This window comes from Podarcis vaucheri (assembly GCF_965113315.1).
Source record: "Podarcis vaucheri genome assembly, chromosome: 3".
Taxonomy (NCBI): domain Eukaryota; kingdom Metazoa; phylum Chordata; class Lepidosauria; order Squamata; family Lacertidae; genus Podarcis; species Podarcis vaucheri.
The window spans coordinates 31270942-31298772 of NC_138761.1; the positions used below are offsets into that span (position 1 = coordinate 31270942).

General features: G+C 43.7%; 1 protein-coding gene across 2 annotated transcripts; it reads left to right on the forward strand.

Moving 5' to 3' along the window:
- The first annotated feature begins 4711 nt into the window (after nucleotides 1-4711).
- On the forward strand, nucleotides 4712-19620 carry LOC309529632 (required for drug-induced death protein 1). Of its 2 annotated transcripts, XR_014218224.1 has the most exons (3): nucleotides 4712-5562; nucleotides 8274-8402; nucleotides 8756-9075. XR_014218224.1 is itself a non-coding variant. In XM_082218043.1 (2 exons), the coding sequence occupies exons 1-2, from the start codon at nucleotides 5278-5280 to the stop codon at nucleotides 16030-16032; spliced, it is 405 nt and encodes a 134-aa protein (XP_082074169.1). In that variant the 5' UTR covers nucleotides 5037-5277; the 3' UTR covers nucleotides 16033-19620. The 2 variants fall into 2 exon arrangements, 1 of the variants encoding a protein (XP_082074169.1); XM_082218043.1 differs by lacking the exons at nucleotides 8274-8402; nucleotides 8756-9075 and adding an exon at nucleotides 15913-19620 and having other exon boundaries at nucleotides 5037-5562.
- Nucleotides 19621-27831: the final 8211 nt, after the last annotated feature.

Genomic DNA, 27831 nt, shown 5'->3' on the forward strand with positions numbered 1-27831 from the left:
ATGATCTCAGAAGCCCGCTCCACAATAACTCGGAAAAAGACTTTCATTGTCGCTGTCCCGTTCTGTGGAATTGCATTCCTGTCAAGATATGACAGGTACCCACTATCTGTGCTTTCCAGGGACTAAATGAAGATATTTTTCTTCTGATGGGCTTTCTTAGCTGAATAAATGGGTCTCTGCTACAAGTGTATATTCTGTAGTGTTTTGCTTTAAATATATCATCTGTTTTTTTGTGTGTGTTTGTAACTTTTCTTTGCTGTTTTTATTGCCTTGAGATGATTTTGTAGAAGGTGATTAGTAACTTGTGATTGTTAAGAATATAAAGATGGTAGCAAGTAAATATTTATTGCAACCATCAGGACACATGGCGTTTTGCAGAGTAGAAGACAGGCCTTTGCCCAGACAAACCTGCAGCCTGAAATTTGAAAATGGAGAGGAGGGGTAAATGAAGAATATGTGATGGTTTCATTTTAACATGTGCTTAGAATGATTTGGGGAAGGGCCATAGCTCTATGGTACAGTATCTGCTCTGCATGCAGAATGTCCCAATTTCAATCCCTGGAATCTCCAGGTTAGTAAATTGTGATTGTTAAGAATATAAAGATGGTAGCAAGTAAATATTTATTGCAACCATCAGGACACATGGCATTTTGCAGAGTAGAAGACAGGCCTTTGCCCAGGCAAACCTGCAGCCTGAAATTTGAAAATGGAGAGGAGGGGTAAATGAAGAATATGTGATGATTTCATTTTAACATGTGCTTAGGATGATTTGGGGAAGGGCCATAGCTCTATGGTACAGTATCTGCTCTGCATGCAGAATGTCCCAATTTCAATCCCTGGAATCTCCAGGTAGGGTTGAGAAAAACCACTGCTTGAAACCTAGATAGGCACTGCCAGACATAGAATCATAGAGTTGGATGCCCCCCTCCCCGCCCCAGCATCACCTAGTCCAACCCGTTGGAATGCAGGAATCTCAGCTAAAGCATCCATGACAGATGGCCATCCAACCTCTGCTTCAAAAACCTCCAGAGAAAGAGAGACCTCAAGCTCCAGTCAATGTAATACTGAGGTTGATGAATCAATATTCTGATTCAGTATAAGGCAGTTTCCAGTGTTGTAATGAGCTGCAGATGCGAATGTGGGCATTCAACCAAAGGTGTCATGGAAAAGTGGGTTTTGACTATGGATGTGAAGGAAGAGGTGGCATCAAGCAGCTGTCTTGGGAGCCAGTTTCATGTGTTGGGCGGCTAGTTGTGGAGAGAGTGGATTTTGGGGGACATTAAAACATCTGAGGATGATGGAGCTTGGAGGAAAGAATGTAATAGGCAGGGATATATCTGGGTGTGGGTGGGAAGTGAAGTGGGGAGCAAAGCAAAGGCAATCTTTGAAAGTAATTTGAAAGTAATAACAAATGACTCTGCTGGAGTGAGCAGGAACCTATTGTAGGGAATTAAGGAAGGCTGCAGGGGGCAGGTAAGCCATGCCTCACATAATTGATCAGAAGTCACATACACCATTTAAATGGCAATGCCCTTCAACTTGCAGAGAGACATCAAATATTTTACTGAGGGGGTCAAAGGGACCTTAGCTCCTAGGAGTTGGCTCCTATAAGGAAGGAGGAGCATCATGTGGCCAGACTGAGGCTATTATTTTGGCAAAGTGCAAAGTACAGTGGTACCTCGCAAGACGAATGCCTCGCAAGACAAAAAACTCGCTAGACGAAAGGTTTTTCCGTTTTCGATTTGCCTCGCAAGACGAATTTCACCTATGGGCTTGCTTCGCAAGACGAAAACGTCTCGCGACTTTGTTTCCTTTGTCTAAAAACAAAGACATGTTTTGTTTATAAAGTTAATTTATTTTCCCTTCAATTTTTGAACTGCTCTTTACAGTATGTGTGACTTTAAAGAGCAGTTAATAAACTGTTGTTGTACCAAATTTGGCTTTGTTTGGACTTTTTTTGACCATAGGAACGCATTAATTGATTTTCAATGCATTCCTATGGGATTTCGTGATTCGCAAGACGAAAAATTCACTAGACGACAAAACCTGCGGAACGAATTAATTTCGTCTTGCGGGGCACCACTGTACATGAGGTGAGCAAGCTGAGACAAACAAGAGGAGAAGATTGGTCATCGCCCAGCTAGACCTGCAATCAAAAGAGCTTATGAGGCATGCTGCATCAGGCCAAAGATCCATATAGCTAAGCGGCTTCACATTGGCCAACCCAATGCCTTACAGGAAGCCTATAGTCTAAACCAGGCATGGCCAAACGGCCCTCCACCTGTTTTGGGACTACAACTCCCATCATCCCTAGCTAACAGGACCAGTGGTCAGGGATGATGGAAATTGTAGTCCCAAAACAGCTGGAGGGCCAAGTTTGGCCATGCCTGGTCTAAAGGGTCTATCTGATTCTGCCTCGGCTACATTCTTCCATGAGGTAGTACAGCTGTGAAGAGATTTATTGAGTGCTAGATGATCTATCCATGAATTTGATGCACAGGTTTGGTGATTTTCCTTTACGGACTCTGCTGGCCAGTTGTGCCCTTTAATTATAATATATTTACAATGATAGATTCCCTTCCCAACCCCCAACCCCAAAAACCCATGTTGCTAAACCAAATTCAGCTTCAGAATTAATGTACTTTTTTCTCACATAAAGTATTAGAAACCAGTAATGCAGAATAAAATGGGATTTGGGGGGTGGGGGAGAAAGATTAGATTCTTTATGACAGCTCCTGCTGGAGGAAAATGTATATGATTCCCAATATCTTAGTAATCAAAAGAACACTTCTAGTACAGCGCTCGGACAGTGAGGCATGGTAAAATTCTTAATTACTTGGGGAATTACTTTAGTAGCGACATCAAATGAAAACAAGATAAGCTTATTAATGAATTCCAACCAAAGAGCTACTGAACTAAAGATGAAATAGCATAAAATAGGAGGAGGGACTGATCATTTCATGTAACTGGTTTATGGATGTGTAGTGAAGTGTTTAGCGAAGATTAAGTACTGGAGGGTTTATATCATTAAACTAAAAAAAAATGTGATCTCGCTTCTCTTGCAGAGGCAATATGCCTGCAAACCTAGACTCACTTTGGATTCAAAGTTTAGAATTCTGATCAATTCCTAGACCTGAATATGTTCAGAACCTACTTCTGGCTGTCCAGGTGAATGAGACAAGGTCGGGGGTAAAAATGGAGACAATGGGGGCCAGGCCACCACATGCATTATGTCAACTTGATTTCAAAGAATGCTTGTATAAGGCTTATGAATCATAAGAGCATAAGAAGAGCCTGCTAGATCAGGCCAATAGTCCATCTACAGCATCTCATAGTGGCCAAGAACATGCTTATGGGCAGCCTGAAAGCAGGACCTCACCACCACATCACTTGCCTCACTTGTGGTTCCTAGCAACCATATCCAGTCTGTCTACACTGACTGGCAGCAGTTGTCCTGGATTTAAGGTGGGGGGGGGACGACACTCCAGCCCTACCTAGAGAGGTCACTGATTGAACCTGGGACCTGATCCTGTCCCACTGAGCTACAGCAAAACATTATATATATATATATAATTAGTTTTTTAACATATCATTTTCAACAGTAATTAAACATACTTTTACATCTTATTCAATTTTTTTGACTTCCATCAATCCTGTCTGAAAATTTTCCAATCTAATCTCTCAGTGTGCATTTCTTATCTTCCCTATTACATTTCAAACTCATAACCAATACAGTATCTCTATCTTTTTCTACTTTGTAACACTTCGTATATTTCTCCTTACAAAACTTCTTGTAGTCCTACTAGCGTAATTTGTTGATTACAGTTGCTCTTCAAGTAATTCATATACTTCTTCCAATCTTCTGTATATCTCTAGTCCCGCAGGTTTTGAATCCTTCCTGTCATTTTGTCCAATTCTGCATAGTCCATTAGTTTTGTCTGCCGTTCTTCTTTCGTCGGAATTTCTTCTTGTTTCCATTTCTGGACTAACAATACTCTTGCTGCAGTTGTTGCGTATAAAAACAATTTAACATCTTGCCTATTAATGTCGATCGAGTATAGCATCTAGATCAAGGGAAGTAATAGTGCCACTGTATTCTGCTCTGGTCAGACCACACCTGGAGTACTGTGTCCAGTTCTGGGCACCACAATTCAAGAAGGACACTGACAAACTGGAACGTGTCCAGAGGAGGGCAACCAAAATGGTCAAAGGCCTGGAAATGATGCCTTATGAGGAACGGCTAAGGGAGCTGGGCATGTTTAGCCTGGAGAAGAGGAGGTTAAGGGGTGATATGATAGCCATGTTCAAATATATAAAAGGATGTCACATAGAGGAGGGAGAAAGGTTGTTTTCTGCTGCTCCAGAGAAGCGGACACAGAGCAATGGATCCAAACTACAAGAAGATTCCACCTAAACATTAGGAAGAACTTCCTGACAGTAAGAGCTGTTTGACAGTGGAATTTGCTGCCAAGGAGTGTGGTGGAGTCTCCTACTTTGGAGGTCTTTAAGCAGAGGCTTGACAACCATATGTCAGGAGTGCTCTGATGGTGTTTCCTGCTTGGCAGGGGGTTGGACTCGATGGCCCTTGTGGTCTCTTCCAACTCTATGATTCTATGATTCTAATGTCCTGACCTATAATACCAAGCAAAAATGCTTATGGTTTTTAAAAAAATGTATATTTCAACATCTTTTTCATCTCAAGGCGTCACACTTTATTGGGTCTGGAAGCGGAAGAGGGAAAGCAGAAGATGACAGGGAAAACTTTTCCAAATCAACTGTCCCATCAGCTTTATCAATTTCCGAAGAAGCCAATGGATCAAAGACCCCGGGGAGGAAATTGCCTTTCTCCTGAGGCAGCACTTTTTCCTTTTGTTTTAAGAGTTCAGTCGCACACAACGCCATTGTTTTCCCTGCCTGAGCCTACGGATCACGGCTATTGTGCGTCGGGATGTGAAGTGCCTGGTGCAACAGGAAGCCCTGGAAATGGGTGTGTGTGTGTGTGTGTTGTCCACAGCGCCGTTTGGCACAGGATGTTGGACTTCTTGGATCAGCTGCCAAGCCTCGGGAAGCGGACTCTCCCCGCCCTTTTGTGGGGACACCGGGAGGGCAGGCTGCGGCCTTGGCGCTGGCGCCGCCTAGGCGAAAGTGTCCCTTGAGCGCCACCTGTTACTTCCCTCCCGCCGGCCCCGCGCGCGGATCTCCTGCTGCTGCGCGCTCGGCTGAGGGAAAGGGAGCAAAGGTGCCTCAGGCTCTCCGCGGGGGCCACCTGCGGGCGCCATGACCGTCGGGGGGACCCGGAGAGCCAACTACCCCCGGCGGGGGCCTGCGGAGGACGAAATCTCTATCCTGGAAAAGGACGAGGAAGAAGAGGAGGAGGAGAGGAGGCAGACAGCCCCAAGCGGCCCCGCTGAGGAGGGGGAGCCCGGCTGCGCCTCCAAGAAAGTCGCCTTCGCCGTCCTCCCGGACAAGTACGAGCCTCTCGGCGGCGCGGGAGACGAGCAGCGGCCCAAAGCCGAGCGCAAGAGCAAGAAGCGCAGGAGGAAGCTCAAGAAATACGGCAAGGTAGGCGGCGAGGGCGGCGGGGCGAGGGGCGCCTCAGCCGCTTCGCGCGCAGGTCCGTTATTCGGGGGTCGCTAGGCGAGTGTCTTGCCCAGCCTCGGCGCCCCCGGCTATCGGATAGGATGAGGGAAGACTTCAGTCATATATAATAAAAACAAATACAGTGGTACTTCGGGTTATGTACTTAATTAGTTCCGGAGGTCTGTTCCTAAGCTGAAACTGCTCTTAACCTGAAGCACCACTTTAGCTAATGGGGCCTCGTGCTGTCGCCGCACGATTTCTGTTCTCATCCTGAAGCAAAGTTCTTAACCCGAGGTACTGTTTCTGGGTTAGCGGAGTCTGTAACCTGAAGCGTATGTAACCCGAGGTACCACTGTATTTAAAAAGAGCTGGGGGACTTCCGGACGCATCGGATTGTTGAACTGGCTTCACCACACTTCGCTAGCACCTTGTTGCCAGAGTGGTAAAAAACTGGATCTCACCCAGCCGCGACACAGGCACCTTGAGTTATGTTGTGGGAATGTGGGATACAGTGGTACCTCAGGTTACAGACGCTTCAGGTTACAGGCTCCGCTAACCCAGAAATAGTACCTCGGGTTAAGAACTTTGCTTCAGGATGAGAACAGAAATCGTGAGGAGGCGGTGCGGCGGCAGCAGGAGGCCCCATTAGCTAACGTGGTACCTCAGGTTAAGAACAGTTTCAGGTTAAGAACGGACCTCCGGAATGAATTAAGTTCTTAACCTGAGGTACTTCTGTATTTGGTCTGAGTGGTGTGCAAGCAGAGCCGACCCATCCAGGAGGCTGGCTAAGTGAGGCAACCGCCTCAGGCACAGGAGCCAACTCCTAGGGGTGGAGGTCCCTTACCCCCTCAAAAAAATATTTGAGGGTGCCAGGGCCCCCTAAGTTGATGGACATTGCCATTCACATGGTGTGCATGTGCCATGTCATACGATCAATTATATGGGGCCGGACTTAGCTGGTCTCCCCCTATATTTTATTCAAGTTGGTACCCCTGGCCTCAGGTGGCAGGATCCACAGGGGCAGCAGATCCTGATGCAGATCTCTACTCCTCCTTTGTTCCTGATGCAGATCTTCACTCACCCCTTCTTCCCGGGTGGGCTTGGGTGTGAAAGCCCTTGTTTTTAGGGGCTAACCAGGCTGGGACAGCAGGCTTGTGGGTTTTTGAATGTCTGATGTAGATTTTTTCAATTTTGTTGTTCTGTATGGGACAATGACAATAAAGATTATCGTATCGTTTTCCTCAGGTGCCCAAATGTCTTGGGCTGGCCTTGTGTGCAAGGGTATATGCTTAACATTTCTATTCAGATGACTCCTAGAGAACATGTAGAGGGTCTAGGATGGTGCTCAGTTCAGTTCTCTCAGCATTCGTAAGGTCTTCTGTACAATGATCCAAGACCGCCCTTTCTTACTTTCATAGCAACAGACCCAGTTGTTGACAACCTTGGGTGCATGTTCATTGCAAGTTTGAAGCCACCTGCTTTTGAAGGACTGTAGGATGTTGAAGTTGGACGGGATCTTGGAGGTCGTCTGGTTTGCTCAGTTCAGGGATTTAGGCATAGCTGTCAACTTTCAGATTTGAAAATAAGGGATCAGCAGCCTCACCTGTCCCTGGGACACTCTACGGGATATCTAACAATCTGGGATAGCAGCCGGAAATGGCGCTGGAATAAGGGAATTTCCCACAAAAAAGGGAAGGTTGACAGCTATGGATTTGGGGAAGAATCATTCAAGAAACCACAGAGTGGGGCTTTCCAGAGACAAAAAGGGATCTGGGTCAGTTTTGCTGTCTATTGCTCTAATTAGGAAAGATAATCTTGTAGCAGCTGTGAAACACTGGTTTTATATGGTTTTATAAAAGGAAATAAAAGAATGGACTAGGAAGAGACTTTTTGTTTTAAAATGAACATACAGAGAGGCCAGGTGTTTGTTTGTGGCTAAAAGATTTCCCAAACCCAGATTAAGTTATGCAAAATAACAGTCACTCTCTACGTTCGCTATCATAAAGTGAAGTGAAATTTCTTCCCTTGTCATGTTAAGGTTCTAGCACAACAGCCAGCCTGTGCAAATAAAAATATATTTTGACCTGAAGTCAAAAAGACAATAATGAAGGTGGTCAGAGGAAGGCATTTCATAAACTATGTACCTCAGTGGAAAAGACCATCTTTTCTATTATACTTCCATGGATGGAGGAGGGTCTCTGATGCTAATCTAAGAGCAAGGTCACGAGTGAGAGGGGGTTCTTAAGGTACATTGTGGCTCTTCAGTTGTTATTGGATTCCAACTCTCATCAGCCCCAGCATGGCCAGTGGTCAGGGATGAAAGCAGTTGTAACCGAACCATATCAGCAGAGCCACAGGTTCCCTACCCATCTCTTAGGGCTTTGTAAGTTAAAACCAGCACTCCACAGTGGAGTTGGATGAGGACTAAGTTAAGAATCCCATCATGGTTAAAAGTATTGAAAGAGGCAAATCTTCATCCATATATAGATTTCATTGCGTTGTATACAAAAATACAAATATCCATTCAATATTAAACCAAATAATAAAAACTGAGGCAAAACAACAACAACAACAACAACAAAAACATATGAAGAAATAAACCAGAAACTGATTCAACTGGCAAAAACACTATGGTAGATTTTCAATGGCTTGGCAGATAAAATAACTGCTCTATTTTGCACACTTCCTTTCAGGATGAAAAAGAAAACCTGCAAAGTATACATGCTGTGGAAATTATTGAATCAAGTGCAACTCTATAAAAATTGCCTTTGGCAAGTCACTGTGACGAGACTTTGTTACAAATCTGAATTGGGTGGTTGTAGGTACAAAGCCTCAGCGCCTAGGGCTTGCCGATCGAAAGGTCGGCGGTTCGAATCCCCGCGGCGGGGTGCGCTCCCGCTGCTCGGTCCCAGCGCCTGCCCACCTAGCAGTTCGAAAGCACCCCCGGGGGCAAGTAGATAAATAGGTACCGCTTACCAGCGGGAAGGTAAACGGCGTTCCGTGTGCGGCTCTGGCTCGCCAGAGCAGCGTTGTCACGCTGGCCACGTGACCCGGAAGTGTCTTCGGACAGCGCTGGCCCCCGGCCAATAGATGTGAGATGGGCGCACAAACCCCAGAGTCTGGCAAGACTGGCCCGTTCGGGCAGGGGTACCTTTACCTTTACCTTTACCTTTAGGTACAAAAGAGATAACAAAAAACACAATAGTGTAGCAATTGTGTATCAATGAAAGATAGCCATAATTTCTCTTTGTTGGTGCTCCACTGAAAATCTGGCATGATGTATGACACATTGGCATCCTGCATAAGAGCTGTTTTCAATGTTCTCTAAAAATGTGGATTTATTAATTTTTTATAAAAAATCATTTAGCTTATTTCATTTCAGGTTTTGATAATTAAAAGCTTAGCTCCTTACTTTTCAGATACCTGATTAATAAAGCTGAATTCTTGTCCTAATAATTAATAACAGTTAATTTTGTTATAATTAATGCAGCAGCTGGTCTTAGATAGTTGACAGCAACACTATCTAAAACGGTCATGGGGGGGGGGGGAATCTCTTTAAAGAAGAAAAGGGTCTAATAAATGCCTAAACCAAAATTCTTATGATAATAAAATTAATAGTAGTAATTTGATTCCTCACTTGCCCTTCATCAAATGGTCCCAGTGTGGGTTACAACAATATAAAAACACAATATTAAAATCCGTTAAAACAAATTACAATAAAAATAATAGGGTGGATCCTATATATGCATGTGTGTATCAGGCGACAAAGAGACAAGAATGTTCATTTTCCTTGTAACTGTGCTATCCTGAATGCAATCAGCTGTTTGAATTTGTACACTGAAAGTTTATTGTTTTAAATTCCATTTTGTTTTAGTTATTTAGAAAATTTTGTATCACTTCCTTCACTAAAAAGCAAACTCAAGTAGGGTCACATTCAGATAAAAATACAAAACTAGTCAATAAAACTATCTCAAGCCTGAATAGTAATATTTATTTACTTATTTAATTATAAAATATGTACGCCTATTGTCAAAACCTCTGATTGGTTTACTTCCTTTTGGAGGAAGGGCGTGATTAGATAATTATGTTATAATTATCAATAAAAGCAGAAGTTAAAGACAAGCTGGCCTAAACAATCAAAGTATACATAAAACCAGTGGTTTGAAGTATACCTTTTAAAAAAGCCTATTAAAATGCATGACAACCTTACATATGTGGGTGGGATTGCCTAAGCAACAAATAATTCAGCAGGCAGTAAAAACAATACAATGAAGGCACCTGCCCAATATCAATGGGTAAGGAGTTTAAAAATGTAAGTGCTGCTGAAAATTCAGTTCCCTATCAGTGCAGGACAAATATTTTGTGGTACTTGTAAAAGCGCTAGTTCCTCAAAGTGAAGCATTTTGCACCAGCTGCTGGCTCCAAAGCATCTTCAAAGCCACATTGAGTGCACTGCTGTAATTTAGCCTGGAGGTTACCAGAGCATGGATTACTTTGTTTAGGATAGTGCTGATAATCTTAACTGCCCTAGAGCACACCAGTCCTGGTTTGCTTGTTGTGACCACAGCTTCAGCTTTGCCACCTTCAAGTGAGTCTCCTGCTTCACATTCTCCTATGCTGCCCAGTATGGGTGAAATTTTCTCCTTGCTCCCCGACCATGTACATGGTGCCCCTCTCTATCTCCCTCCCTCCCCTCTCTCTGTTGTCTGTCTGTCTGCCCCACCCCTTCAACACCCTCCTCAAAATCCAAGTCTTTCTACAACGCTTAAAAACCTCTTAATCCATCTCCCTGTAGCAAAGTATTACGTGCGTAAACCTGCTTTTGCTCACACAAAAGCGCTAAATGGCCTCGGCCCAGTATACCTGAAGGAGCGTCTCCACCCCCATCGTTCTGCCCGGACACTGAGGTCCAGTGCCGAGGGCCTTCTGGCGGTTCCCTCACCGTGAGAAGCTAAGCTACAGGGAAGCAGGCAGAGGGCCTTCTCAGTAGTGGCGCCCGCCCTGTAGAACGCCCTCCCATCAGATGTCAAAGAGAAAAACAACTACCTGACATTTAGAAGACATCTGAAGGCAGCCCTGTTCAGGGAAGTTTTTAATGTGTGACATTTTAATGTATTTTTAATCTTTGTTGGAAGCTGCCCAGAGTATGGGTGGGGTACAAATAATAAATTACTATTACTATTACTATTACTATTACATTTGCTTCTCTCTCTAAACCCCATTTTATCTCCCCTGTTGCCTATTTAGATTGCAAACTACTTGGTAAAAGGGATCTGCCCCCCCCTTTATGGAACTTCATGTAGACAGATAGGTGAGGCATAATACATTCCTCTGTTTTCAGTGCCCCGGGTGTGATTGCTGTTGTTTCTGTAGGCAAAACAGCACACAGAAAACAAGAAGGATATCTCAGTGACTGGCTACTAACTGATGGCTGTGCTGTTACCTCCACTGATGGAGGCAGCATACTTCTGAATGCTGGCAGCAGGGAAACAGCAGAAGATAGAGAGTGTTGTTGTGTCCAGGTGCTGCTTTCGGGCTTCCCATGGGCATCTGGTTGTAAGAGCAGGATGCTGCACTAGGTGGGCGTGGGCCACTGGCCTGATCCAGAAGAGGCCTCTTACCCTCTTAGCAGGTTTGAGGAAGTTCATAACCAGGTTTGAGAATTAAGTCTCTATATATCCTTAGATAAAAGGTGAAGGACACTCCTCCCTGCAAAGAACCTAGTGAGGACTGAGAGTGCTGCTCAGTGGCTACAGAATGCTGGTTGGTTGACTGTTGACTGTTGGGAGGGGACAAGGGGAAATTGAGTGGTTGGAATCCTGAAAAAAAGAGTGCAGCATTTTGTTGCAGGCTCCACTTATAAGTACGTAATTACAACTTTACGTTCATGCGATCTTCTTTGGATAATTCTTGTGGCAGAAGGCTGCTCTTGCAGCACAAACAGAACTGTCTTTGAAAAAACAAATAACAAGTTAAATCCAGTGAAGGAGCCTGTTGGATTTCACCTCCCCCCCTTTTCCCTTTCCCTTTTAAGAAGAAACCAGTCCTATCTGAGCTGAAGCCAGCATTCCTGTAGATCAAAAGAGAGACCTGCCATTTCAGTCTGTAAAATACTCTAAGCTTATCCACGTGACAGATGCTTTGCATCTCTTTGTGCGGCATTTCTTGGCTTGGCATCCTTACTTTGACAATGTTCCAATTAGCAAAAAGTGTGAGGTTCGTTTCCCACCCTCTGCAACAGAGACAAAGAGATAAAATAATAGACCTCCCTTCCGTTCTGTGTCTGACTGCATCAGCATTAACACTTTGCTGCTGGTTTGCTGCAAGAGTTTTACCAATGAAAATACTACTGTTGCTGTTTATTAATTAATTCATTCATTATACGTATACCTGTCCTTTTAAGAACATAGGAAGCTGCCTTATACTGAATCAAACCATTGGTCCATCTTGCTCAGTCTACAATGACTATCAGGGGCTCTCCAGGGTTTCAGCACTACCTGGGGATTGAACCTGCGAACTTCTACATGCTCTGCCATTGGAATTACCAGTCTTTCCCCCATACCAACCCTTTTCTGCAAGGAGGTCAAGGTGGCCAGTGTGGTGTAGTGGTTAGAATGTTGGACCAGGACCTGGGAAACCAGGGTTCAAATCCCCACTCAGCCAGGAAGCTCACTGGGTGACCTTTGGCCAGTCACTGTCTTTGGCCAGTCACCTTGAACCCATTGGAATATAAATGACCCTTTCCCCTTTTATCCTTACAACAACCCTGTGAAGTAGATTACTCTGGCCCAAGTGACTGATCCAAGGCCATTCAGTCAGGGACAATGGCCATAAGTTCCCTATCCCTGGATAAAATAGTAAGCATCAGGTTGTCTGTGGAAATTTCATATATTGTATGGGTCAACTGAAAGGATGATTAGCTCACGTGTTGTTGCTGATAAGTCTTGTATATAAGATCCAACATACAGCAGTCATGTCACCTTTAAAGCACATTTGAAACACATTCTTTTCCTCAAAGAATTATGGGCATTGTAGTTTACCCCTCAAAGAGTTACAATTCCAGTAACCTTAACAAAGTGCAGTGCCCAGAATTCTTTGAGGGGGCAAATGTGCTTTAAAGGTATAATGTGTGTACACAGGGAGTTTGATGGCCATGAGTTGTTGTCTGTGTCATTTGCTACAGGTTTCGGTGAGACTTTCGCACCCCGCCTCTTAAATATTGCTTCATCGTGTATAGGAAATGAACACAAAGGTCATGCTGTATGTTTGTGTTGGAAAGTACCTTGAACTCTGCTGAAATCAGGGCTCCATTGTTTTGGCCAAGGTCCAAGCATTTTATGGCACAATCTCTGCCAGGCCCAATGAAACAAAAGAGGTAAAGTAATTTGGCCAAGGCTAGATAGAGGATGAGACAATGATGTCCTTTATGTGACCACCTCTGTTGGTGGCATTCCAGCTTCATCTTTCTTTTCCTTGAACAGGAATTTATTCTGATCTTGCACCAATGACTTCACACAATTCTAAGCATTTGATAGGGAGTTGGCTGCACCAGTGCATTTTAAAGAGGTGTGATTGTGCAACTATTTGTAGGCCCTATCACAGAGATGGGGAACTCTGAACCTTCCAGATAATGTTGGATTACAACTCCCATCAGCCCAGCCAATATGGCCTGTGGTCAGGGATGATGGGATTTGTAGTCCAACAACTAGAGGGCCACGAGTTCAATCACTGCCCTGCCTTAAGCTTGCTGCTGCAGCAAGTTTTAGAATTAGTTTGGACCAAAGGGCCAAAATGTAGCCACTTCATAGAACTGAAGAGTTGGAAAGGACCCTGAGGGTCAACTATTTCAACTGCCTGCAATACAGGAATCTCAGCTAAAACATCCATGACAGATGGCCATCCCAACCTCTTCTTAAAAACCTCCAAGGAAGGAGAGTCCACCACCTTCCAAGGGAGTCCATTCCACTGCCAAACAGCTCTTACCATCAGAAAGTTCTTCCCGATGTTTAGTTGGAATCTTATTGTTTATAACTTGAAGCCCTTGGTTTGGGTCCCACCCTCCAGAGAGAGAGAAAGCAAGCTTGCTCCATCTTGCATGTGACAGCCATTTAGATATTTGAAGATAGCTATTATATCTCCTCTCAGTCTCCTCATATCCAGGTTAAACATATTCCTCATAGGTGACCTTGATAATCTTGGTAGCCCTCCTCTGCACACGTTCCAGCTTGTCAATATCCTTCTTAAATTGTGGTGCCCAGAACTGGACACAGTTCCCCAGGAGTGGTATGCTCAAGGCAAAATGGAGCAGAACTATTACATCCCTTGATGAGGACCCTATAGTTCTGTTTATGCAGCCTAGAATAGCATTAGCTTTTGATAATTAATGTGGTATCCTAGTGTTTTGAATGTATAGTGTTGATATGACCAAGCCTTTATTCAGACTCACTCAACAATCCACAACTAAGTTTTTCCTGAGTATGAATTGATGAATGAGCCCATGGTGATAGATAGCTGGTGTTGTGTAATCTAGTACTTGAGGCAATCTCAGTCTAAAGGAAATAGCTCGAATTCCAGGGAGTCTCATACACTCCTCCAGCATCAAGTATTTGCTGCAAAAACAGCATAGCAGCCTCCAGCTTCCAGTGAGGTTTTGTTTCATTTGTCCCAGCATGAATCTGGGGGAGCTGCCTTTTGTTCTTTTTAATGTCTTTTCAACCCTCTATTCCTTAAGGCTTGTTATATTATAAAATTATTATGTTATAAAATAAAGGCAACAACCTTACCTATCTAAATAAAGGTTTTTTCCCCAAAAAGGTGATAGTCATAGATTCACATAAAAAGAAAGTCTAAAGAGAGCAGTGCAACAACGATACCTAATAAAAAGTAGAACACAATTACAACAAATTACAAAAAAACCCCCGACAAAATTTAAGTGAACACAAAGGTCACCAATATTCAAAAATATTGAATATTGCAAAGCTGATGACATTAGCTCCTAGCAAAACCAAACAAACCAAAGACCAGAAATTCCCCACTGATTTATTTTGGAAGCAGCTTCCGTAGGCAGTAACAGATGCCATGGTAGAGTGGTGGTACTCACCTGACCCCATGAGTTGTCAGGAGAAGGGGAGGAAGGTGGCATAGTGATGGCATAGTGCAAATGCACCAGTAGAGCCAATCTAGCACTCCTGCTGAAGGGTGGTGCAAGGCAGGTGGAAACAGTCATTCCCTGATGGCAAACATGGTCTCTCTCTCCCCTCACAGTTCTTCCTCTTCTCAGATTTTAATGGCGTTCTGAGGGGTGCAGGCAGTGTAAAGGAAGTGGTTTTGGTGAGAAGGAATTGGGGGTAGGTGGGGGATTGCATTGTATATTTTCTGTTTGGGTTTACATTATTTGTAAGCTGTCTTGAGAACCCTTTGAGGTATAAGGCAGGAAAGGAATGTCCGTATGTGTGCATATATATGTACGTAGGTTGGTCAACGAAAGTGGTATCATATAGAGGAATTCCATGGAAAACAAAGCCTTGCATGATTGTGATAAATGCTGGCTCTCAAAAGTTACATTCAGATGAAATCAACATGGTATCCAGGACCAGCCCAAGACATTTTGGCACCTGAGGCAAATCACAAAATAATGCCCTGCTCCCCAGCAGAGTAGAATAGGTGAGTGGAGATCTGCATCGGAAACAAGGGGGAGGGGGGATAAAAATCTATATCAGAACCTGCTGCTCCTGTGGATCCCTGCACTTGAGATGATCACCTCACCTTGTCTCACGTGTGAGCTGGCCTTTGTTACAAATGTATCCTGCTCCCTGCCCCAAGGAACTAAGGGGCTGCACCTCATACCATTAACCAGTAACTCTGTGTGGTAGTGTAGGCTGAGAGATGGTGGCCAGCTCCACAGTGAGCTTCATGGCTAAGTAGGGATTCAAACCCCAGTCTCCCAGATCTAAGTACACCACTCTTTCTAGTACACTGTACTGGCTTTCCTATACCTTGTGACCAGAAAGCATTGTGAGAACAGAGCCTCACTCAAGTAATATTTTTTGAAGCTGAAAATAAATGTAAAAAAATCTGTGTGGTGTAATGGTTAGTGTTGGACCAGGACCTGGAAGACAGGGGTTCAAATTTCAACTCAGATATGAAGTTCATTGGGTGACCTTGGGCCAGTCACAATCTCTCAGCCTAACCTACCTTACAGAGTTGTTGTGAGATTAAAATGGAGAGGTTGGGAGACCCATGTATGCCACTTTGAGGAAACATGGGGTATATGTTGTCACTTTCTTGAGTATGTCCTGCTCTTCAGTAGTGTTCTCTGTTCTTTTCTTCTAGAATGTGGGCAAAGCACTGCAAAAAGGATGCCGTTATCTGGTACTTGGTCTGCAGGGATTAGCTAATGCCTACTCATCTCCTCTTGGAGTGGCTGTTTCAATAGCTACGGCGTTTCGTTAAGACTTGCAGCCTGCCACATTTGGTTGAAGACAGAAGGAACGGTCGTTGAAGCACCTGGCCAAATTTCCCTTTCGCTGAAACTTCGTCTTCAGAAATGTCTCCCAACTCAGCACCAAGAAAGAAAAAATAGATCAGATTGAACATTCGGGATGGCTCATTTGCTGCTCTGGACTTGAGTAGTTCTCTGATAAGTGCTTTGATCAAAAGAATGAGTAAGGCCAAAAGAACAAAACGTTGATTAGCTGGGCTAGCTTTAGAAATATAGTAATTGTGTGTCAACCACCCACCAGCAGGATTGGCCCAAGACATTTGGCCGCCTGAGGCAAGGATGGCACCCCACCTCCCATTCCATGTGCAAAATTCAACTGGATTGTCAGCTGAATGAACATTGGTGGCAGGACAGTGTCCCCTGCGACACATGAGGCCTGAGAGGTATAGGGCAGACTATGCGACATGCACAACTCTGTCCTTCAACACCTCACCTCCATTCCTCACCCCTTGAGGCAGCCACCTTTGCCTAACAGTGGTGACTGGTCTCCACTGGGACTGCTGGCGTGTAAGGCAGGAGGCCAACAGTAGGTGGAGCCAGAGCCAATGACAGGCACAACCACGGTCAATGATAGGCAAAGTCAATTAATTCTAATTTTGTCCCTAAACTCCTCCTTGCTGAGTTCTGCACAGGAAACACTGAAGCTAAGGAGGAGGAAGCTGAAAGCCAGTTTTGGACCAATTATAATTGAAAAAAGGTAGGGAGATGGAGGTTGACTGAGGGCAAAATGAAGTTGGTGCAGTAGTGCCCCATTCAGCCCAATGGACCAGACTGTACTGCCGCGTATTAGTCAGGCTGGCCTTGACAAAAGCAAAATCTGTGGACAAAGAAAAGGACAGCATGTAGGAGGAAATGGAGGTAGAGTGACAGGTAAGGGGGACACATGAAAGGAAAACAAAGAGAGGAAGTTTTCATAATTCTGGTCAGGCCTTAGTAAAGCTGCATGGTGGGCTGGTGTTCCACAGAGGCAGGAAAAGCTGCATCTATGGAATGTCTGTATCAGAGATTGGGAACTTCTGGATGTTGTTGGACTACAGCTCCCATCATCCCTGACCACTGGCCATGCTGGATGGGAATTGGAGTCCAACAGCATGTGCAGAGCCACAGGTTACCCATCCCTGGTCTACATGTTAGAGCACGCAGGAGCAAGAGCAGAAGCAGGCAAAGACCAGAAAAGATGGATGAAAAGGGGGAATTGGGAAGAGAAATTATTTGACAAAATAAGAGCTTGAGGACATTATTGCATTGGACCCATCTCGTAGCCAAGCATCTTGCGATCAGTTCCAGATACCTTGGGAGTTCTGGTTCTTAGCTGGAGAATTGTGAGAGCCCTGTGGGTAGGGTTGCCAGGCCCTGGTAGTGCTTTTATCTCTCTTAAGGGAAGGGAACATTTCTGCAAGCCATGCCCGCTTTCACCAGCCTTGCCTCATGCCCACCATCACTGGCTGAAATGTGTTTTTGAGGGCAGATAATTAGTTTCATTTGCTTGGATAGAGGATAGAGGCAGGGGTGTGTGTATAAACTAGCCTGTGGTACAAAGGTAACATTTACATTCATTGCTCTGCCTGCTTTTGCTTCTGGCCCTGTCTACCACTGTCATGCAGCCCCCAGAAGGCTGCCCAGAAGAGCTGAATAATTTTCCCCACCACTGTGCTAATTTCACACCATGCGTACTTTTATAAACCTCTATTAAAGGTGTGGGAAACCTTTGGCCCTTCAGATGTGGCAGAACTATGACTCCTATCAGCCTCAGCAAGCATGTCTCAATAGCTAAGAGTTTATGGGAGTTGTAGGTCGGCAGCATCAGGTTAGAACGTGAGACCATAAGATGATCCTGTGGGATCAGGCCATCCAGTTGTCACAGTGGCCAGCCAAGCTGCTTATAGGAAGCTCTCAAGCAAGACCTGAGCCCAAGAGTACTCTCGTCTCCTGTGGTCTCCAGCACTGGTATTTGGAAGCTTTACTGCCTCCAACTCTGGAGGTGGAGCACAGCTGCCATGGCTAGTATCCATCTATAGCCCTTTCATAGAATTAAGAATCTAATCCTCTTTCAAACCCATCTAAATTGGTGGCCATGACTGTGAGTGAGTACCATAGTTTATGTGTTTATTTTTAAAAATGCGTCCTGAATTTTCCAACATTCATCTTCATTGTATGTCCATGAGTTCTAGCATTATAAAAGAGGTCCTCCACACCTGCTCTATTATGTCATTTCCCCACCACTACTCCTCAGTAGACTTTCATTCTTCTTCTGTAACTCCTGCTTGATCTGTGACTGTAGGTGAGGGGTGAGGAATCTTCAGCCCACAGGCCGGCTTAGACCTAGTTAGGCCTCCTCTCATGGCCCCAAGGCCATTTTGGCCAAGCCACACCCACCTGCCCTACCCTTGACTTCATATATGTCGTCAGTTGTGGGGCAGATGAAGACCTGGCTCAGCTGACAGGGGGTTTACAGGTACCACGGATGGGTGGTGCTTGCGAAGTCCTACTTGGATCTTGTGAAGCCTCTCGCAAAATGCTCCTGAAGACCCCTGCAGGCAAAAATGGGCCACCTGGTGCCATGATGTCAGGTGATTCATAAGTGAGTGTCTCCCACCTGTCTGTCTGCAGAAGCTCCTAAGTTCACTCTCCAGTATCTCCAGGTGAGGCTGGGAAAGACTCCATGTCTGAAACTTTGGAGAGCCACCACTAGTCAGTGTAAATAAATAATACCAAGCTGGATGAGCAGTTGGTCCATTTCAGTATAAGGTGGCTCCTTATGATCTGATTGTCCTGGGACCATGTGGCTTCTGACAGCATTGCAAATGACAATTCTTGTTCTACTGGTGGTGCAGAGGGCCACCTTACATCCTCAGTAGTCGAGGGCAGTTCATGTGGCACTCAAGGGCATTTTTGGCAGAGAAATCAGGGCAGGCATAGGAAGTAGCCCCAGCAATCTTGCTTTGCAGCTAGAATGCTACACCTAGGATTACAAAGCAGGTGGGAGTTGTGTAAGACATCTGTATGGCATGCAGAATTTTGCCCCATTTGTTGGGTACTAGATGTTGCCTTGGCACAACTCTCTGTTTATCCTGCTTCAGTCAAAGCAGCTGTAGACAATCAAGCAGCCTGTGTGTATAGGACAGAAGTATCTGTCATGGTGTTTAATAAAACTCATCTTCCTGGAATGCCCTAGGCACCAAGGGTAAGAGATCAGATGAATATCTAACTGGAAAAAGCATTAAGCTGGCTTGCTGGGTTTAACCTTATGGATGGAAATCTCTAAAAGCTGCCATTTAAAGAATTATCTTGTCCAGTGTTGACAGAAGAATCAAGCCTTTGCATTCCCGAAATGATATATTTCTACCTAGATAATAGTTAATTTTGATACGTTTGATATATACCTTCTGAGCTTTACAGAATTCATTCAAGAATACTTGCTTTTTTAAAGAAATATGCTTTAAAGCTGGTTGTTATTTTGTTTTACTTAATATTAATGAACCTGCTAACAAGTAAGCTGGTGTACTAAGATAAATTAAATAGATTTAACCAGAGTGCAATTTGTGTGTAAACTGCTTTTGATTTTCCAAACATTCTCTACTATTAATCTTGTCTTGTGGACAAGACTGGACTTAACCTTCCAGGGGTCCTTTATCTTCACCTTACCTACTATTCATTCAGGACTGGTGTGCGAATAGCCCATAAGGTAAGATCTCTGTAACAACTTCCTATAAAGTGGGTTGTCTTCTGTGAATCACAATTATTTGTTCATTAATTTAGAACATTTTCACCCAGTTCTCCAGCTTAAAAAGGGGACGGGGAGGAAGAGGAAAGCAAGCAAACTCAGATACCAATTATAGAAGTTACAAGCAAGATTCATACAATTATCAGCTTGAATGGAAACAGTTCTGAGGAAGCAAGGAGTCTCTTAGTAGAGCTGATGGAGAGACTTTGCTTCCCTCTCTGCTGTTGCTGGATGGCAGTCAAGAATGTAAATAGAGTGTGCTGGATGAGGCCAATGGACCATCTAGTCCAGCATCCTGTTCCCACAGTGGCCAGCTATAGGAAACCCTCAAGCAGGGCCTGGGGGCAAGAGCATCCCCACCCACCCTCACCCCCCAGTATCAAGAAGCATTACTGCCTCCAGCTGTGACTTAATTAGTACAGTTCTGGACTAATTAGTATACGCAGTTCATGATTTATATAAAGCACCTAAAATCCTGGGTACTGGACAAAAGTGAGGAAGAAGGAGATTCTTTACACAGATAAGGTTGTATAGTTGCCTGATTTTTGCTCCAGAAAAATCTCGTCTTCCGTCGTTTTTAAATAAAGCAGGGATAGGGAATCTGTGGCTCTCCAGGTGTTATTGGACTACAACTCGATCACCTTCTGTGAACTCCATGGGAATTGGAGTCCAGCGACTTATGGAGGGTCAGAATTAAAGACTGCATACCCCCCCCAATGATGCTAAGGATATATTAGAAAACATGCTGTGTCTGTGTATAAATAGATGGTACACCCATGATCCAGAACATCTGTACCATTTAATATCATGGCTTAGTCCCAAAGAGAACAAGCAGCTTTTGCTTGATAAGGGTATCAAGAATCTTGTGTTGTAGATCCCTAGACCCCTTCACAGAACTGCATTTCCCAAAGTTAGCTATTAAGCCTATGGGTGTAGATACGCCAATGATATGGCACTGCTTATTTTATAGTTCTTGTGTTCTCTATCCCCTGCTGATTTCTGCAAGGTCCCAGGGCATTTTTATCAGAACTCTTGGCACCTTCGTAGTCCGTCTAAGTTCCCCCATTACTGTTTGTATGTGGGGCTCCAGCATTACATTATAGCCAGTGGGCAGCTGTCACACTGAAATATGTTGATAGGAATAAATGGCAGGCTGTCAAAAATCTTAAAGGGAAACGATACAAGTAACGCATTAAGGGGGGGGGACTGTTGACACTATAACTCTTTTATTTATTTATTTAAAGTTTGTAGATATAGTGGGAATAGTTTGGTTTCCTGGAGTTCTTCCCTGGTGAGGAAAAAAAAAAACTATAATTGCAGTGAATACTTTCCTTGATGTGCCTGCTTTAAAATGTGCCTGCAAAAAAAGGCATGATATAATGTGTAGTCATATCAGTCAGTACTAATCCTTTGCTAGTCAAAGTCCAAAGTCCGCTTTGAGAATGAGAACGGTTTTAAGGATCACCATCCAGCTGCACTAAATTAAGAGCTTCAACACCAGTGTTTACACCAAAGAGAACACAGCATTTTTTGTTATTATTTATAACTTACACTTTAATATACAAATTCCTTCATAATCTTTACCTGTTAGATCACATTTTGCAGAACACCAGTGCCTTGTAAGTTTCTCTTCATCATCATGAAGAGAATATAATGCTATATATCATCAAATTGCATGCTATATAAAATCTATAGGCTCGGGTCCAAAGTCACAAGATGCAGCAACTTTGCTAAAGTTAAGACTGATTTGGTCAGTGTCTGAATGGGAAAGAGACTGCCTGGGAATCCCATGCAAGCAATCCTTAATTCAGCGAAAGGAAGGTGGGACAGATGGTGGGTTAAGGCATTCAACTGCACTATTGTAAAGAAATTCTCTGTTTGTTTGCCCAATGTTTATTCTGTTTGCCTTACACAAAATGAAGACTCTTGTCCCATAGAAACTGCTAGCGGTTTATGCTACGCAGCCAGCCTACTATTTGGAAAGGCTTCCCTTAGTCATGCTGTGTTAGTCCAGTTTCTGCATGGGAGAACTGAGGAACCTAAAATGCACATTTAAAAATGGGAACTTAGAAAGCAATCTCTGAGCTATTTGGACTCATAATTCCACCTAACTGGAAACATATGTTACACATAACAACCGTGTCCAGCTTGCATGCTTGGTCACAGAGGCACAGGCATTCCTATGAAAACTAGGATTCCTCTGTCGTAAGACTGTTCTTTAGTGCCCTCTACTGTGAAGAATTCAAATTCTCCTGAGAATAAGGAAAAGTTGTTTTTCAACAAGGCATTAAAAAGGAGATGCATTAGACACACACTTTGGAGCTACCATTAGACGGAGTGAGGCAGCTGTATCAGGAGCTGGTTGGGATATTGTGAAAGGGTAGCAAACTGTTAGTGACTTTATTATTGTTGTACAGTCCTTTTGCCACCAGGGAGGAGAGGGGGGAGAGTGCTTATAGGCTGTTCTGCCTTTTGTGCCAAAATCTCCTTAGGTACTATGCATCTTTACTTGATGTGTTTACCATTTGCTATTCTGGCTCAGGCAGCCAAATGTCTCAGACCAGCCCATATTTAATGGTCCTCTACATTAAAGGGACGCGGGTGGCGCTGTGGGCAAAACCTCAGTGCCTAGGACTTGCCGATCGTATGGTCAGCAGTTCGAATCCCCGCGGCGGGGTGAGCTCCCATTGTTCGGTACCACCTCCTGCCCACCTAGCAGTTTGAAAGCACCCCTAAGTGCAAGTAGATAAATAGGAACCGCTTTATAGCGGAAAGGTAAACGGCGTTTCCGTGTGCTGCGCTGGTGCTGGCTCGCCAGCTGCAGCTTCGTCATGCTGGCCACATGACCCGGAAGTGTCTTCGGACGGCGCCGGCTCACGGCCTCTGGAGCGAGATGAGCACGCAACCCCAGAGTCGGACACGACTGGCCTGTATGGGCAGGGGTACCTTTACCTTTACATTAAGTTTTATTTTTCCTTGGTGCATCTAACCCATTTTAGATCTCATGGCAACCAGGCGATGAACTTTTTTTGCAGTGGCACCCAACCTCTGAAATCTCTCTCTTTCTCTGCGTCACACACAGAGATGCACACACACACACACACACGTGTGTGTGTAAGGCAGTTACCACCTGTGATGTTGTTTCAGCATCTGTTAAAGGTTGCTTTGTTCATTTAAGCATTTTGCTGATTTTATTGCCAGCCTCGTTCTGATAATTTTTACTGAGGTTTATTGTACTTCTTTTATGTCTGCATTTTAATGTATTTGTTTTGTACTTTAGTAGTAGAAGAAGAAGAGTTTGGATTTGATATCCTGCTTTATCACTACCCTAAGGAGTCTCAAAGCGGCTACCAATCTCCTTTCCCTTCCTCCCCCACAACAAACACTCTGTGAGGTGAGTGAGGCTGAGAGACTTCAGAGAAGTGTGACTGGCCCAAGGTCACCCAGCAGCTGCATGCGGAGGAGCGGGGAAGCGAACCTGGTTCACCAGATTACAAGTCCACTGCTCTTAACCACTACACCACACTGGCTCTCAGTAAGTAATAAGGGTTGCAATCCTAAATATTACTTACTAGGGTAAACTTGCATAGAATTGCAAGTGTGTCTTGTGGTTTGATATGTTTTGTACACTACCCTGAGGTAGTTTTGATAATGAAGGACAGCATAAGAGCTGCTGCTGCTGATTTTATACCTGATAGAAGGTAGCAGACAAACCATTATGTAAGCTCAAACATTAGTATCATTGCTCCACTGATCAGTGGGAAAGTACATTTGTGTCCACAGGAACTGGGCTAGAATGCTAGCAAAACCAAGAAATTGAAGTGACTAGTTTTTGCATGGGCACCATACATTTAAAGCAGGTGGCAATTCTATGCAAGTTTACCCTAGTAAGTAATATTCAGGATTGAAACCCTTATTACTTACTGAGCCACTTAGGCTAGAACCTTAAACACATCTACTGTACTGGGATTAGACTCCATTAGACACAATGTAACATACTTCTGCATAAACAAGAATTGGATTACACTACTTGTGATGTAAAACCAAGGTACTTTAAAGCTTAGAGGGCGTAGCAGTGCCTTTTTAGGATTCCCAGGCTAAACATCAGGAGCACTACAAATTACAGGAAATTACATCTTATTTTAAGATTGTAGGCAGAACTACAGAGACAGAGATTAAGCACAGGTCACAAAAGAAAGAAAGCTGAACTAAACATTGGCTTCAAAACAGTAACTTCTATCACCATGTTCCAGGAATGTACATAGTCATTTATAATGTGACTCAGCAGATTGATCTGTCATAATTCCAAGACGGCAGAGTGGGTGGAGTTTGGCAGGTAACCTGGTATGCCGAAAGAGCAGGTGAGAGATGAAATATTTGGATGGGTGATGGCCTGGGAAATACATTGCAGAAGCTCCTGCAGCCAGTCGGAAACCGTGGAAGCCCTGTTGGACGTTCGACTTCCAAAAATAGTTCGCAAACCAGAACAGTCACTTCCGGGTTTGCGGCATGCGGGAGCCAAAACATTTGAGAATTAAACTGTTCGAAAACCAATGTACAACTGTACATTTGCACCAACTTGGAGTTCCATGACAGAAGAAAGGCAGGATATAAACATTTTTTAAAAAATGAACCAGGCTTCTCGTTTTAAAAAGAAAACGGAAGCCAGGGTGAGGCACATAATTGTAAACAAGTTCTAGACTTTATTTCTCAGGAATGTTCTGGGTCGGTTGTTTAGACTTCTAAAGTCTGAACAATGTAAACTCATATTCTGCAGCTGGAATGGGGAATCTGTGGCTTTTCAAACGTTGTTGGATTACAACGCCTATCATCCCTGACCATTGGCCATGCTGGCCAGGGCTGAAGGGGAAATGGAATCTGACAACATTTGGAGGCAACAATCATCCCTGATGATTCAGGTGCAAAAGACACACATTTGACAGGAAAGAACTCGGAGCCCCATAATTTGCTTGGAGGATCAGAACTGAACTGAGTGCACAATCTTTCCACATAACTTTTTTTAAATTTTCGCAATGTATTTTTTATGGTGATGGGGGAGTTATTTTGTCATTGCCATTTCTGAACAAGTGGGAGTCAGGAATCTTTGCTGCTCTACTGCAACTCACACCAAAATTCACCAGGAGATCCTGATCTACCATCTTTGCAGGGTAGTACACAATGAAGTGACACCATCCCACACCTTGGGTTAGAACTTGACCCATGGCACAGTCACAAAGAGGTTGAACTTGATGTGAATAGGTTATCCTTCAGTGCAAACGTAGCCAGTAAAAGGTCTCCTGCTGCTTATTGGTCTCTCTGCAATTTTTGCACCACTAATTATGCATTCTTGAAAATAGGTGTACCTGGAAGGCGATTTCTTACTGAGAGAGACAACTGCAGATGAGACCCATTATCTTGCTGCTTTGCAAAATAGCTCTTTTCTTTCAGGCATTTATTATGAATGCCTCTATTTTTAAGCCTATCATTGGCTAGTTATTTGCTAGAATAATTCCGTCCTCTCCTTTAGCTACATTGCAATCACTTAAAGTGCATGACTCACCAAGCTTTCCCCCTGGAGAATATAAATGGTAGAGTAGATGTTTTCATCAACCTCCCTTCTGTTTGGGAAAAAAAATATGTTTATGTTCATTGTTATTTTCTTTAATTTCCTGCCACAGGTCCTCAAACAAAACAGAACAAAAACCTTCTAAAAATATAGCTCCCTCTCAAAAGGACGGCTATTATTAACATGGAATTGTCACCAACCCAACCTTATCTTCTGTTGTTAAGGTTTTCACCATGAGCATTATTAAGTTGGACTCTTAAGAATTACATTTCTAAATCTGAGATTTAACTAGAGACTCTTTGCTTCAATAGATTTGTATCTCAGGCAAATAAAAGGAATGCACTCTAGCTGTGTACTACTCCTTTTTAAGATTTTGTTTTTATTTTTTGAGATTTCATGAGGCACTTAGCCAAGGCAAACTGAAGGTCAACAGCAGATGAACCAAAAGGCTTGTTGTATACTGCAAGCAGAAGGTAGGAATTTGCTATGCCCACACCAATAAATATGGCAATTAGGAATCTTTCTGTTCTGCTCTCCTGTGGTTTTGAGCTTGGCAGAATCACCTTTATGCTAACTGGACTCTGGCTGAGACCCAGAACCAAATATTCACAGTGGCCAACCAGATGCCTATGAGAAGCCCACAATCAGGACATGAGCACAACAGGACTCACCTGTTTATAATACCCAGCAACTGGTATTCAGAGACACCTACAGCCATCATTGATATAGTAGTCATTGATAGCCTTATCTTCCATGAATCTTAGACAAGGAAGCTGGACTAGTTGGGCCTTTGGCCTGGTCCAGGAGGGTTCTTAAATTCTTAGAAACATAAAAGAAATACTGCCCTGCCTTCTCCAGCAGGAGACTTCTCAAGCTAAAAAGTTAAGATGCTTCAAAAGTGATCAATATCCTGCTGGAGGAAACATCTGAGCAAACGTTAATTACAAAAAGCAAAACTTCCACCTAGAAATGTTTGATTTGATTTAATTGATGCCCTTAGAGTTAGGGATCTGACTGCATCCACAATTAACACTTGGATATTGCTGTGGTGGCGATTTTTGCATTTCAAAGGAATCCTATAATTGCTTAGGGCTCCACCATGTGCTACAAAATCAGTGGTTACACTGCATGCATCCATAGTGCACTACATGTGAGAGTGAAACATCTTCTTTAAAGCACTTGTTATTTTTGTTTTGGTTTATCTCTTCCTGTTGCTCCTCTGTTCATGGTGAATATAGTATTGCAAGTGTCAACAGAGATAGACCAGGACTTTTGAGGCTCAACAATTCAGTGCTTAACACCATAGCCAGACTTTGGAAAGACCTGTCAGGTGTGAACATGGACCACTGGTACCAAATCATATGGGAAACAGTCTTACTGGAAAAGCTAGCCAACAGGCTGAAACTGACATGGGGACAAATAGAAGAGGACACCTTCACCCCAGTATGACTCCCCTTTATCACATACACAGCTTAAAAAGTCAACAACAAGAACCCCCCCGACAGCATATGAATCAATCCATCCGCCCCCTCACAAATGCAAACAAACCCCAAAGCAGCCAACTACAGATAACCAACCACACCTTGCCCCTCCCCAATCCCTCTCACTACCAAGAAAAGGTAATAAACAAGTAGAAAAAGAACCTACCCAGTTGACGCTGACACAACCCCCCCACATGTACACTATATAAAGAGAATGTTTCCCCATTCCTCCCTCTTCTTCTCCGACCCCATACTGAATACAAAACTAATGTCTCATATCAAATGTAACTGATTTGCAGAAAAGACTCTACAACCTGAAAAAAGAGACAATGCAGGTACTTTTGTAAACAAAGAAAATCTTTAATTTTATTTTTCTTAAATAACACCAATTCAGTGCTTGAATGGGTTGGAAAACAGATTCCAGTTTAGCTGAAGTTTGTGTTTTTTTAATTAATATTTATTTTCTGGGTTTCCATAAATTCAGGGTAGCTAATAAGTATTGAAAGCAGAAGTCTGCATACTCTCCCAAGCAGCCACAGCTGAAGCCCCTGGAGATTACTGTTTGCTGACTGGCGCTCCGATTTGGCATAGGATGGGGAAGAGCTGGCTTGGAAGCAAGACAGCACATGTGGAGAGTTGCTCAGGATTGTAGTCAATCGCAAGCTGAATGTGAGTCAGTTCAGTGATGCAGCTGCAGAAAAAAGGTGAATACAATTTGGGGCTGCATTCCTAGCCCAAATCATGAGAAGTTATAGTCCCGCTTTTATCTTGCACTGGTTTGACCTCTTCTGGAGTACTTCAAACACTTCAAAGGATATAAACAATTATTACATAAAATAGGATACAGTGGTACCTCTGGTTACGAACTTAATTCGTTCCAGAGGTCCATTCTTAACCTGAAACTGTTCTTAACCTGAGGTACTTTAGCTAATGGGGCTTCCCACTGCCGCTGCCACGCAATTTCTGTTCTCATCCTGAG